General features: G+C 44.8%; 1 protein-coding gene across 2 annotated transcripts; it reads left to right on the forward strand.

The window, feature by feature from the left end:
• Positions 1-3,352: 3,352 nt before the first annotated feature.
• On the forward strand, positions 3,353-4,982 carry LOC123403594. Of its 2 annotated transcripts, XM_045097517.1 has the most exons (4): positions 3,353-3,886; positions 3,971-4,017; positions 4,144-4,659; positions 4,742-4,982. In XM_045097517.1, the coding sequence occupies exons 1-3, from the start codon at positions 3,723-3,725 to the stop codon at positions 4,641-4,643; spliced, it is 711 nt and encodes a 236-aa protein (XP_044953452.1). In that variant the 5' UTR covers positions 3,353-3,722; the 3' UTR covers positions 4,644-4,659; positions 4,742-4,982. The 2 variants fall into 2 exon arrangements, with proteins under 2 accessions (XP_044953452.1, XP_044953451.1); XM_045097516.1 differs by having other exon boundaries at positions 4,144-4,982.
• Positions 4,983-12,907: the final 7,925 nt, after the last annotated feature.

The raw sequence follows: 12,907 nt of genomic DNA on the forward strand, positions 1-12,907 counted from the left end.
ATTGTTGCGTACACAATAATTTTTTCTCATTTACCTGTCTGGTATGAGGACGATTAGAAAAATTATTGATAATTCTGTTGGCCACAACAAAGTTGCAGTATTCCTAACAATCGAAAGATTTATGTGCACTACATGTGCCATAGAGGAATTAATTTTAAGGCACTCTCACCTTAAAATTTGAATGCGACACTCACTATTCTTAAACGGATTCAAGAATGATGCAAAATATTCAACCATTGGCTGAGTTATTTTGATACTTCATGGTACTCATAGACAGATCTAGAAGATGGCCTTAGGTGTGTATCATCCACACAAAAACCATGTGTTTACTGAATTAAGTGCTCAGATTGACGAATTTGAAGCATATGCATGGGATAATTCCATCAAAATGGAAATATCGTTGAATTTGATTCACGAGAAATTCATGGTCATATTCAGTACGTCGTGTACCTACCCAGAATGGTGTGGCTAGATCTCTTGTCAAAAAGAGTCAAGTTGCATGGCCATTGCTACAGAATTGTGATGATCCAACATTTTGTTGTTGGTAACATGCGGACTCACACGCCGCATATTTGGTCTAAATGAGATCAAATGCATTTAATACCGTATCCCCTTACGGTCTGTACGTGGAAATCAGTAAAGTATTTCCCATCTGCGATAATTCGGTTGCACACCGATATCACCACCCCAACGTACATTACAGCCTTCACATATATTTGGGATCTATGTGAGGAATAACTGTGGTATGATTGTTAATCTGTCAAATACCTTAACCCTAGCGAGGGAGTTATTTGCAGCTCGTACGCTGATTGCTTTTGCAATGAGGACATTTTCTGGCATTAGGGGGAGAAATGTACCGCAGAGAATGCGAGGAAATGCAAAAGAAATGGCGTAGACATTTTGTCCACGTACTTGAGAATCTGAACTAGAGATTCAGATTATGAGAATTTGCAACATATTGCAAATAATCTGCCATATACATTTACTGATGGCAAAGTGTCACTGAATTTTCATACCAGAACGAGTGGCGGTACCTAATAACCACTCGTATCCCCAGATGAGAGCAAGAGGAGGAGAATTCTGGTCACATGGGATTAAGTTCTCATATGTTTCCGTGGAAAGAGAGGAAATTGTCTCCTCAATCAGTAAATGTGATTCAACCTTGTGTTGAATGACACCTGATGGATGCGCGTCATCCATAGCCCAGCACCGATGTGCACCCATTTTTTTATGGTGCTGGGACATCGAAACACCTTGACTCTGTTGTTGTGGGAAATCATAAGGAGTTAAGAGGCATAACGAGAATTCCACAAATGATATCGATTCAAGAAAATCGTATATTGAAAGTCTACATATGTCGACATAAATTTCTTCTTGGGAATTGCAGGAATCCTTTTGGGCCCTGAACCAAAATCCATGGAAAGTGTTGTTGGCACTTATATTGGTTCAAATGAAAGGAAGCAATTAAGAAGAGTAGCACTCGCTCATGAAAAGAGAGGTGTTTACCATAGTAAAACCTGCTCCTCATAAGTATCTTCCGTAGTGAAGAGAAGTGATTTTTCGTTCAGAAACGAAATAGATGAGGTGGTGAGAAAGCGAGGCTTGTAGCACATGGGTTTCCGCAGAGACCCGACATCAGTTATGATGTAGCATACCTTCTCAGTATGAGTGGAATTATGTTTCGATACTGAATTGGCAATACAAATCCATACAGTTGATGTATGTAATGGCTACATACTCACATGGATCATTCAGTTTGGATATATATATATTGAAGTCATGAAATGGCTTAATATTCCGAATCCAATGATAAGTCGCAACATGTGTGAAGCTTCAGAAGTCATCCTATGACTCTGAAGATGTCGGAGAGTTGTGTGGTACAACCGACTAAGTGAGTTACTCCTTGACAAGGATTACTCTAATACTGATGATTGTTGATGTGTATTCATGAAGATATCATGAATTGGATTTACATCTTATTATTGACGTGGATGATCTTATCATCAATGTCTATACAAGACATATTAAATACACACAATCATTTTGAGACGGATATTTGGGTCAAACCAAATGATGCTAAGTTTATAGCTTTAGCAAAATCCCTCGGGAATAAATGTATGTCAGTCTTCATATATCTAGAAATATTGAAGAAGTTCAATATGGATATATATTATCAATGACACATATGGTCATATTATACCTGGCATGGGACACAAGCCCATTCAAACCTAGGGGAGATGGTAAAGTGATAATGGACATGAAGTTCCGTATCTAAGTACCATTGGATCACTCATATAAATTGCAAAGTAAGTCAGGCCTGACACTATATTTGTTGGCAATCTATTGAGACTGCATCCCCAGTAAAAGGTATAATGGTTGGTGTAAGGACTATCTTGAGATATGTCCAAGACACAAAAGGTCTTGATTAATTCCATTGAGAAAATCAAGATGGTACCATGGTGTGATATCCTGATAGTGGCTGATAATTTGATCCCAACAATGCCATATCAAAGACTGGATTTAATGGAAGAGTATTCTGAAGGAAGCCTTCAGAATAGACTCTAAATGAGTCCTTCCTATAATCATTCTGCCAAAACTATGTTCGAAGCATGACAAGATATACATGTCTTCGCAGAATGACTGGTCACATGTGAGATCATGTGGAGATTCATTGGAATCAAAGATCATTATCTACCAAGATAATGTCACTTGTATTGCTTATGGGTTATATTTATCCTCGTGGATTACAGAAATGTAAGAGGATAATCTGCAAATAAATTATTGTGAGGTTTACAATGTCTCTACCAACGTTTATATTCTAGAATCGCATTCGTGGAATTGGTATGAGACAACATTGATGTTTGCAAAAATTCAGGGGGACTAAAATCCCAAGTTATAACCTGTTGGTGACCTTCAGATCATTCATATTGTACTCTTTTTCCCTTTTATGAGTTTTTAAGATGGTTTCTCATATAAGGTTTTTAATGAGACAATATAAATACAAGTGCGGATGTATGTCATACTGGTTTCTCCTTATATTTTTCCCATTGAATTTTAAAGGAGTTTTCGATGGCATATTATTATAAGGTTTCTCCTCAATTTTTCCTACAGGGTTTTTAAAGGAGTTTTCAGTTTACAATATACAAATGACGAATTGATCAAGGGGGAGTGTTGAGAAATAATACATGTGATCAATTGTATGGGAGGGATGCCTTCCAGAAGGTGTCTGTTGGGGAAAAGGTGTCTCTCCAACACACCCCTTCATCTTGTATATAAGTGGGTCTCCTACATTGCAATAAAACTTATGGATCATTTGGACTCTTCATTTGTCTCTCTTTGCATTCATTCTACAACAGTTTCCACTCTCTCGCCTCGACGAGTCGCTACTCCCCAGTCCCCACCCCAGATCGCTCATTGGCCGGTCGGTCGTCACCCACCCCCTCTCGTCGGGGTCTTCCTCACTGCCTTCTTGCTCCTCACTACCCTGATTCATACCCATAACCTCAGCGACCCGTGCTAGCTCCTGATCAAAGGTGATATTTTTACCAACCGTGGCACTCGATCTGTGGGCGCAAGTGCTCGATCTACGGGCGGTGGTGCTCGATCTGCAGGACAAAGGTGCTGGACCGGAGCAGCGGGAGGAGGATGTTGGTTCTGGACCGAAGCACGGCGTGTGGACCACTCAGAGCCGCGCCTCCTCCCATCCCACCCCCATCCTTTCCATGGTAGCCGGCCGGAGTGAGTCCCTCCGTCCGTGCCCACCACCGGGGAGCAAACGATTAACTCGTCGGCGGTCACGTGCTGCTGCCACCCACCAACCCCCGCTCCCGGCGGCATCATCCTCTCCACGCCTTAACAACAAGAGCATCATAAGAATCGGACAAAGGTATGTATCCTCATCTCTGACTAAGTACATACATCTGATGGTGGATGGTTGCCGTCTGTATTTTAACCCCCGGAAGGAATCCAGGGACCTGGTGCTCAGGACCAGCGAGCTCGCCGCCATCTTCACATCAGGTACAAAATTTAGAATGTGAGCTTTGTCCGAATTTCTTGCTCCGGTCAACAGTTAACTGAATTTCTTGCTCTGGTCTGACTGATAAGTGTGTTTGTTTATTTCTCTTCCTCTCTTGGCTGCTCCAGCGGCACCAAGTCGAGCTACCTCGGAATGCAGAAGAGTCCCCCCTCCCTTGCCCTGTGCCCGAGCTAACTGGGGGTTGCGCCGCTGCTGGTGGTGGTTAGTGCGGGGTGGAGCACGGGCGACGCGATGGGTACGAGTCTGTGGACGGGTTGCACTGCTGCTGTTGGAGTCTGTAGAGGACGTGTTGCACTGTTGCTGGTGGTGGTCTGTGGAGGACGCTGGGCACGAACGTCGCATGGGCGGCTGGAGACTCTGCTGGACAATGAGAGATGCGTACTGCAGGGACGGAGCGGAGGAAGGCGACCGTCAAGTGAGCTACGGCCGACGGGGACGAACGTCGGAGCTGCGACCGGCGGGGACGAACTCGGAGCTGCGGCCAGCGGGGACGGATGCCAGAGCTGCAGCGAAGGGGCGGGCCTGTCGAAGTGGAGGAGCGATGGAGGAAGGCAACTACCCGGCGACAAAGTGTTCTTTTAAAGGAAAAACATTAGAATCAACCTGATGATTTTAAACTCATCGTAAGCCTCCTCTCCCACGCGACACCTCGCACTTTTCCTCCCAACCTTATCTCCTTCCTCTCCTCACATTTCTTTCCCAAAGACGGCAGGGGACTGTGGAGGGATGGGCCCCGTGAATCTTTTGTTGTGCATGTCGAGCAGCTCCAGCACCGTGATGTTGGCGAGCTCGACGGGGAGGGGAGGTTGATAGATCCCGTGGATCGACAAGACTAGATGTGTTCGGTGAGAGTAGATGTATGTTATCTTGTGATGAACTCGATGAGCTTCCTCCGGTCGTCCATTGTGAGGTGGTGACGACGGTGGGAAAGGAGAGAGATCTAGTGGCGGAGGTGATGGACTTCCCATCGCTTCAGTGCTACCCTCTGAATCGGATTAGGGTTAGAGAGTGGGGAACCAGTGGCAGCGGCGAACCTCGTATCTTGTGCCATGGTCCCCACCTCCTCTTTATAGCACTGCGCGACAGAGGCCCACCAGCCTTACTTGGGCTGGACGCCCCCGATCAGGGCGTGAGTCAAGGTCCAATGGGCCGTTGGGGAAGGAGATCAACCTAACATTTTTCCCCTTGATCTCATCATATACTTTTAACTTTACCCGTTTCGTAACAGATCAATACATAGGGCATGTTTCATCGTCACGGCTTAATTGTCGATGGAATCAGACAGCCACAATGTACCTCTATATTTTGAGATAGATTCTTTAACCTTGGGCCCTTTATTGTCCGGAAATATTAGACTATACCATAAAACCCATGTCGACTGTGTGTTCTCCAAACACACTGCGCGGTAAGCCTTTGACGAGCAGATCTGCAAACACTTGTTTGTTGCTTTTATGCTTCAAGCATTTTTCCATAATTCCGGACTTTCTCCTTCACAACACGTAACTCTTTGTCAGTGTGTTTGGCATCAACACTTGACTCGTTGTGACAGGAGCGAAAGAATTTAAATGGTTATCGTTGTTGTCAACCATTATCAATTCCGGGTATAGGTAGCCATTAACCATTTCGCCTATCCCTCAGCCTCATATAAAGTTATAACATATCATTGCATCACATTGATGACAATCGTTTCACTCATTTGGAGATTTTCCACACAAAAGTCCGAGTATGAAAGTTAGCGACAATTGTGGATTTCGCTATACATTTCACAAGTCTTGCCTTTGTACTCATAATGTTTTGAGAGCACTTATTTCTTTCAGCATGAGGCCGATATCTTTGAATCCATTCCATTGATTTATCTATGGACTGGACATTGCCAAAACAACCCGGATATATACGTGAACTGTGTCACGGTAATATCTTGAGCTTCCAACAACTCAAGCATATGGTACCGTATCCGTTTACAATCTTTTCTTATTAACTTTTGGAATACCATAGTTTTCACTTCCATTACCCTTGACTATAAGAACAGGCGTAGGTTTTCTCATATGCATGCTTTAGAGATCTTTCTTAGCACGTCCATGCGACATTCCTAATACCCCTTTTAATCTTTTGAACTTTGAGGACAAGAACTTCTTCTCTCCTCCTGCACTAGAATTGACATCACCACTAGCAAGTAGGACGTCATCCCACATGCACAGGAATTGGGAAATGAATTTCCCATTCTATAACTTTGCATGAATGCAATTGTCCTCTCATTTTCTTTGCACAAAATCTTTCGATTTAAGTCATGTTTCACACATTTACATATTTCCTTTGGAGTCACATTTGCCTTGTAGACCCTTCATAAAGTCTATGTTAGTGAAATTCAAAAGATGGAATTACACTAACATAGACTTTATAGTAGTCACAAGTATCTGATTTTCACATGCCTAGAGACCATCAAAATCTCAGGTACTGGCACTTATTTCATATGGGGTTGTCGTTGCTCTGTCATTGCCAAGAGGCAAATTCATTCTATAGTCACCCATTTCCAAAAGGTAATAGATTTTACAGGGACCTGTATCACAAGATCCCTTGTAGAGCTAACAATAGGTGTTGTATAGGTCATACAACATGCTCCCCCCAGATTACTCCATCTTCACTGAAGAAATGGCGTATCTTTAAACTTTCTTCTTTATGGCACTTTAAGCACCACCGTTGTATTCCTTAGTCTGCTTTCGGAACTATAAAAGATCCAAAAATACAACTGTTTCTTCTCTTTAGGGGTATCATAATGACGGTATTCAGATAACTGTCGTACTCCCCTTGACAATCATATTCTTCATTAATGGATCACTTTAGATGCATAATGTGCATCACATCATCTAAAGTACAGAAGAGTCATGAAATACACTACAATGTATTTCATGTCTCTATCTCCCCCTTGAAATGTGGCAAGAACTTTTCTGCCACAATTTCAAAACCCATTCATAGCTCTTGTGAAATGAGGAAACTTCGATTATCTAGCTCATTCATCTTATCACTTCATGTAAAATGAAGTTATAAGTTAACTAGTATGGGAGTACTTTTTCCTCATTTCATTTCAGAAACTCAATAGAGTTCTTTATCATTGTCTCTTTTGCAAGTCACACTTGCATATCATTCTTGTCTTTAGGTTCGTCTGTTACTTTTATCCTTTCTAGATTTAGTGATTGCATAATGACCGTTACACATAAGGTGTACGGTCGATGGTAGGAAAGCTTAATAGCTACTCCATACTTTTTCTCCCATAGTGGGACACATTAACTGCACATGAGTCATCATAACTTTCTCCTGTCATACAGGATAAGACCTTTGCCAAAATTTCTCCCGCCATACACAGATTGTTGACATAATACAATGTCAACTTTACCCGGTTACGTAGGCATTCTTCCCAGACTTTTCCCGCCATGCGGGTAATTCCCTTTAAGGGACATCATAAATGCCATAATTGGCTCTTTTGACTGCATCAAATTCAGAAATAAATCTGAATTATCTTTGACACACATGTTTGATCCGACGTTGGTGAAATTAAACATGCATGTTACTTGTTTCATTTCAATCATGTTGACTGAAAAAAGGAGACTCCATCATAGAGAGTACATGAAAGACATTCGTCAACCAAGACTCTCAATGATCTATCTCTTTTCTTTTCTTGAATTAATATCCAAGAGTTCTTTCTTTTGAAGCCATTCTTTAGAGAGAATTTATTTCCTCAAGTTATGACCTTTCTTTTCCATCTTTTGGGTCACTAGTACCCAAGCATTCGCTTTCATGAGTGAAAGCTTGAATAACTTTTAGTCTGAGAAAACTTAGCCAATAAACAACGGTAATGAGCATAAAAATAACCCTACATTGGTCTGATTAAAATCATGCACATTAAACCTTTTAAAACTTTCTGGAATATTCTAAAACACCGTTGTGGTAGAATTAGAATAAAACATCATTCTTCTGCATTAATTCCATATCACCGTTGTGCAGAAATGGGAATAATGCATATAACTCATAAACAATGTGATGATAGTATTTCTATGGAACAACTTTGCTAAGAAATAATCATCATCATCATTAACCATATGCATTTCTTTATCTGTGCTCCGAAAATTGATCACTTTGATACAAAATTTATCAGAGATTTAAGCTTTAAACATAAGATGACTCATACAATTATAGTATTGTTATCATCAACGTTGGCCAGAAAATAAAAATACCATATTTAACTTTAAAACAACATCATTCTATTGACATACCGGAAAATGTTTGAATCTTATTTCACCCACAAGGGAAAAACTTTGCTAATAACAGTTCTTCCAATTAAATTTTCCCGTTGGTTCCAATTTAATTGGAGGACTAAACCTTTTTACTTTGCAGCGGAAAAACGTGAATATGAAAATTCATATACCTTTACAGAAAATTATTCTGTTAAAAAAAATCATGAACTTTATTTTCCTTTTATAAAATCCATGAACTTTTCTCTTTCTGAAAATATTTCTTTTATTTTCAGAACCTTTTATTTCTCTTTGCAGAAAAAAATGTTACTATTACAGAAAAATATTCTGTCATAATTAAAAATTCATGAACTTTATAATCCTTTTTTATAAAATTCATGAACTTTTCTTTTTCTAAAAATCTTTCTTTTATTTTCAGAACCTTTTATTTTTCTTTTCAGAAAAATATTATCATATTTCTATTGATTTAAACAGAAAAATTGCAACATTTTTATTTCCTGATATCTAGACATAATTTCGTAAGAAAAATGTCTAGTAGGGCCTTTTATTTCTTTTCAAAAACTTTTCATTTTTCTTTACAGAAAAATGTCTATTACTTCTCAGAAACTTTGAACATTTCTTTCATTTCTATTTTTCTAAACATATTTTCATAGAAAAATGTCTAGAAAACACTTTTAAATCTGTCTAAAATGGACCGAAAGCTTAAAATCCATTTAATACGGAAAAAATGGCCGGCTGGGCCGGCCTGTGGCCTCGGCCCGCTCTCTGTGGCGACCAGGCGCTGGCTCAGCTCCCGCCAGCCTGTGTGGCCCATCGGGTCCAGTGGGCTGGCCGGCCCCGTTCGGCCTGCTGGCGGCTAGGGTTTCAATCCCAGCCGCCCATCTTAATCCAACGGCCCCCCGCGCCCTTCGCTTGAACAAAAAGGGGGAGCCAGACGGGGTGGGGGAACCCTAATTTCATTTCCACCCACTGCGCCGTTGTGCCCTCTCTTTGGCAGCGAGAGGCTCCCGCAGGGCAGAGCCCCGCACTCTTGTCTCCTCTCGAGCGTTCCCTCAACCGAGCGGCTGCTCTCACGCTCGCGGCAGCGACCAGCCACCGCACCATGCGCCGCTTTTGGCCCTTCCTCGCGTGGTGGCAGCCAAGCCCCGCCGAAGAGGTCCTCTTCTCCCTTTTTCCCTCGCTAGATCTGAGCCGAGGGGGTTCTCAGCACCCTCCCCTCGCCAGATCCGAGCCGGGGAAGATCCCTGGGGTTGGCCGGCGGAAGTGGTGGCTGTGGGTTCCCACGCCGTGCGCCGCTTGGGACTCCTTTCTCGTGGCGGTCAAGCCCTCCTAGCGCGGCGGCCGAGCCCCTCCTAGGTGGCTTCCATGCCCCGCCGGCGCACCTCACGCGCACAAGGCCAGGGCCTTCAGTGGCCACGGCGGCCGGGCCTCTCTCCGGTGCTTGTAGCGCGAGGGAGGGGCCTTGTTTCCGTGGTTGCCGAGGCCTCTGGCGGTTGCCTTCGCCTCTTCCTTTTTCTTTTCTTCTTTCAAGAGTGAGCGTGACGGCATGACCGGGGCGGAAAACATCTTTGTTGCCATTCCCCTCGCCGGTGCCGCGTCCGCCTTGCGGTGGGCGCGCCGCCGTCGAGGGATTTGGTGATGAAGTCCTATGCCCCCTTGGTAAACTTTGTTTTTCTTTGCATGTTCCTCTCCCTTTTTTTTGTTTGACTTTTGGATCTAATCAGATCCGATCTTTGCCTCCGAAGAGGTAGGTTCTTCTTCCCCACACCTCGGCTTGCCGATGCGTGTGGGGATCGAGAGGAACAGGTGCAGCCGAGGCGGCGCTCTTTGCTGGAGAGCACTCCGGTGTAACCTTTCTTTTTGCTTTGAACTTTGCCCTTCTAGGGTTCATATCGGGGAGGGGAAACTTTTTTTTGCTTCGTTATCTTCTTGCAACCGTAACAACATCTAAAGCCTCATGGCTCATGATACCATTGATAGATCCCGTGGATCGACAAGGCTAGATGTGTTCGGTGAGAGTAGAGGTATGTTACCTTGTGATGAACTCGATGAGCTCCCTCCGGTCGTCCATTGTGAGGTGGTGACGACGGTGGGGAAGGAGAGAGATCCAGTGGCGGAGGTGATGGACTTCCCATCGCTTCAGTGCTACCCTCTGGATCGGATTAGTGTTAGAGAGTGGGGAACCAGTGGCGGCGGCGAACCTCGTATCTTGTGCCATGGTCCCCACCTCCTCTTTATAGCACTGCGCGACAGGGGCCCACCAGCCTTACTTGGGCTGGACGCCCCCGATCAGGGCGTGAGTCAAGGTCCAATGGGCCGTTGGGCCCATTGGGGAAAGAGATCAACCTAACAGAGGTCTCCGGTGAACCCCGTTCGAGTACAGGTCCAGGAACACCAGGTTCTGCAGCTTCAATCTTCCTGGCTATCTCGCCGGCGAGCTGGTTCTCACCGAGCCTGAGTCGGACCAGCGACATGCAGTCAGCGATGCTCGGAGGAAGCATCCTCGACATCGCGTTGCCGAGCAGGAGCAGCTTGCTGAGCTTCTGGAGTCCGAAGACCTCGTCGGGGATGCCCTTGGTGAGCCGGTTTTTGGACAGGTCCAGCGCGTACAGCTCGGTGCAGTCGCCCAATGCGTAATAGCTTCCACAACAATTCGACACCGCCGTCGCGTGAACATCATGCGTCGGTGGCCGCGCTGCAGGGAAGCTTCACCGACGGCCCGTTTGCGGTGCTGTCATGGAAGCGTTTGATTGTGCGACTGAAAGCGTCTGATCTGCCAACTCGGCTGATTTTGTCAGTTGATCTGTAGCAGCGCCCTTTTTAAATTGGGGGTAGTTTCATACTTTTTCTCCTTTTCACCTGGTCAGAGAATTGGCTTAGCGGAAAATACTCCCTCGGTCCCAAAATAAATGTCTCAACTTTATATTAACTCTAGTATAAAATTGTAGTAAGCTCGAGATACTTATTTTATGATAGAGCAAGTATGTCGGAATGAAGGGAATAGTATTTTAGAATGGAGGTCCTTCAATCTCTGCCTAATAATAAAGCATGTAGTGCTTCTGTCGTCCGTCGCGGTAATTTTGTAAAAAGGCCCCTCTATTGTCCTATATTCAACCTGATCGAATCAGTACGAAAGGGAAAAAACTCTCTGCCTCGCGATACTCCGCCCACCTCCAGCCACGCACCGCGCGCCGCCGGCCACCTCCTGCCATGCCCCGCCCTCCCCCGCCCCACTGCGCGTCGCCGGGCGTCTAAACAACGCCCCCGTGCCCCCACCTTCGACCCCCACCAACCACCGCCCTCTCTACCATCATTGGGCACCAACAGTGGCCACCCCACCCACCCACTCGCGCCGACCTTGACGACCCACGCGCACCCGAGATCCGGCGCCCCCAGCCGCCAGCCTAGGATCTCGCAAGCCCTAGCCGCCACGCTCCTTCTTCCCTCTTCTCCGCTTCAAGATCGACGGTGAGTTCATCGGCGTCTGCTCTCTGCTGACTTCCCCTTACTCATCTCCATGTGAGGTTCCCAGCCGCCCCGCGACAAGCATTACAGGGTGGCGAAGTCGTGCGGTTCGCCGTGTCCATCTCATCGTGTACCTTCTCGGTGTTAATCCCCCCATCCCCATGACCATAACCTCCCCTAATTTCTCTGTGTCACCGACCATGGTGCCCATGGTGGCCACGAGGCTGGAAGGGGTCTCGTGGACCCGAGAGAGTGAGAGGAGCAGCGGCGTCGGTGGTGACTCCCCAAGAAGACCGTAGTGTGGTGCTCTCCTCTATGGATTCCTGTGTCATGGAGTTCAAGGTTTTTGCATTTTTGTTTCAGATTTTTTATGTGCAGAAATACAGTTCAATGCAGTTCTCTCTTCTCTTTGAGTTTAGGTTCTCTGGTTGATGTTTGCATCCAGGTTGAAAAAATTTGCTAGCGTCAAGTGCAATTCAGAATTTACATGTTGAGTTGTCGGTTTCCTGTGCAATTCATTACAGGAGAATTTTCATGTGTTCGATTTTAGTTATCTTTGCTCTGCTATATGTCGTGTGGCTGTAGTTCTCCGATCTTCTGCTTACGAGCGTCTCCCCGGTCGATCTAGGTAGTTGGGTGGGGATTGGCAGTGTCACCGAGCGTCCGCATGACGAGTTGAGTTCCCGCCATGAGTTGGTGCTCTGCTCCTCGCTGATGGTGATCGTGCTTCAACGTCGTGCAGTTTCCCGAGATGTATCATGCGGAGGTACATATGTTGATGTCAGTTGTGTACCGATGTTTGTTGTAATGTCTAGAGAAGATTATCAAGTGATTTCCCCCTGTGAATTAAACAAATAAACATCCCACACTTAGATTTTGAAGAATGTTTGTCCCCCCCCCCCACCTCGCTGTCACCATAGATGCCGCAAGGTATGTATTCTTTTTGAGGTACTTGCTAGCTTCAATTGGGTGAGGACGACTACCTATGGAGTAAAGTTGAAGGTCCTATGCTCCTGCTGTTGTTTAGGACTTTTTTCTTTTGCTGAAACCAGTAGAAACTATTCGGAGTTTTAGATGCAAAATTGGCCATGTTCTTCCTCATGAAATACAAGAAAAGCTCGATTTTTTAGAGAAAGAGTACTTGAGGAGCCACCCTTCA

Source organism: Hordeum vulgare, chromosome 6H (genome assembly GCF_904849725.1).
Source record: "Hordeum vulgare subsp. vulgare chromosome 6H, MorexV3_pseudomolecules_assembly, whole genome shotgun sequence".
NCBI lineage: Eukaryota > Viridiplantae > Streptophyta > Magnoliopsida > Poales > Poaceae > Hordeum > Hordeum vulgare.

Excerpts from the sequence above, each read along its gene's own strand:
- LOC123403594 (XM_045097516.1), top strand. The coding sequence starts at position 3,723 with ATGGTAGCCGGCCGGAGTGAGTCCCTCCGTCCGTGCCCACCACCGGGG. Across the intron at positions 3,887-3,970 it reads ATCATAAGAATCGGACAAAG|GGACCTGGTGCTCAGGACCA; the intron begins GTATGTATCCTC and ends GAAGGAATCCAG. Across the intron at positions 4,018-4,143 it reads CGCCGCCATCTTCACATCAG|CGGCACCAAGTCGAGCTACC; the intron begins GTACAAAATTTA and ends TGGCTGCTCCAG.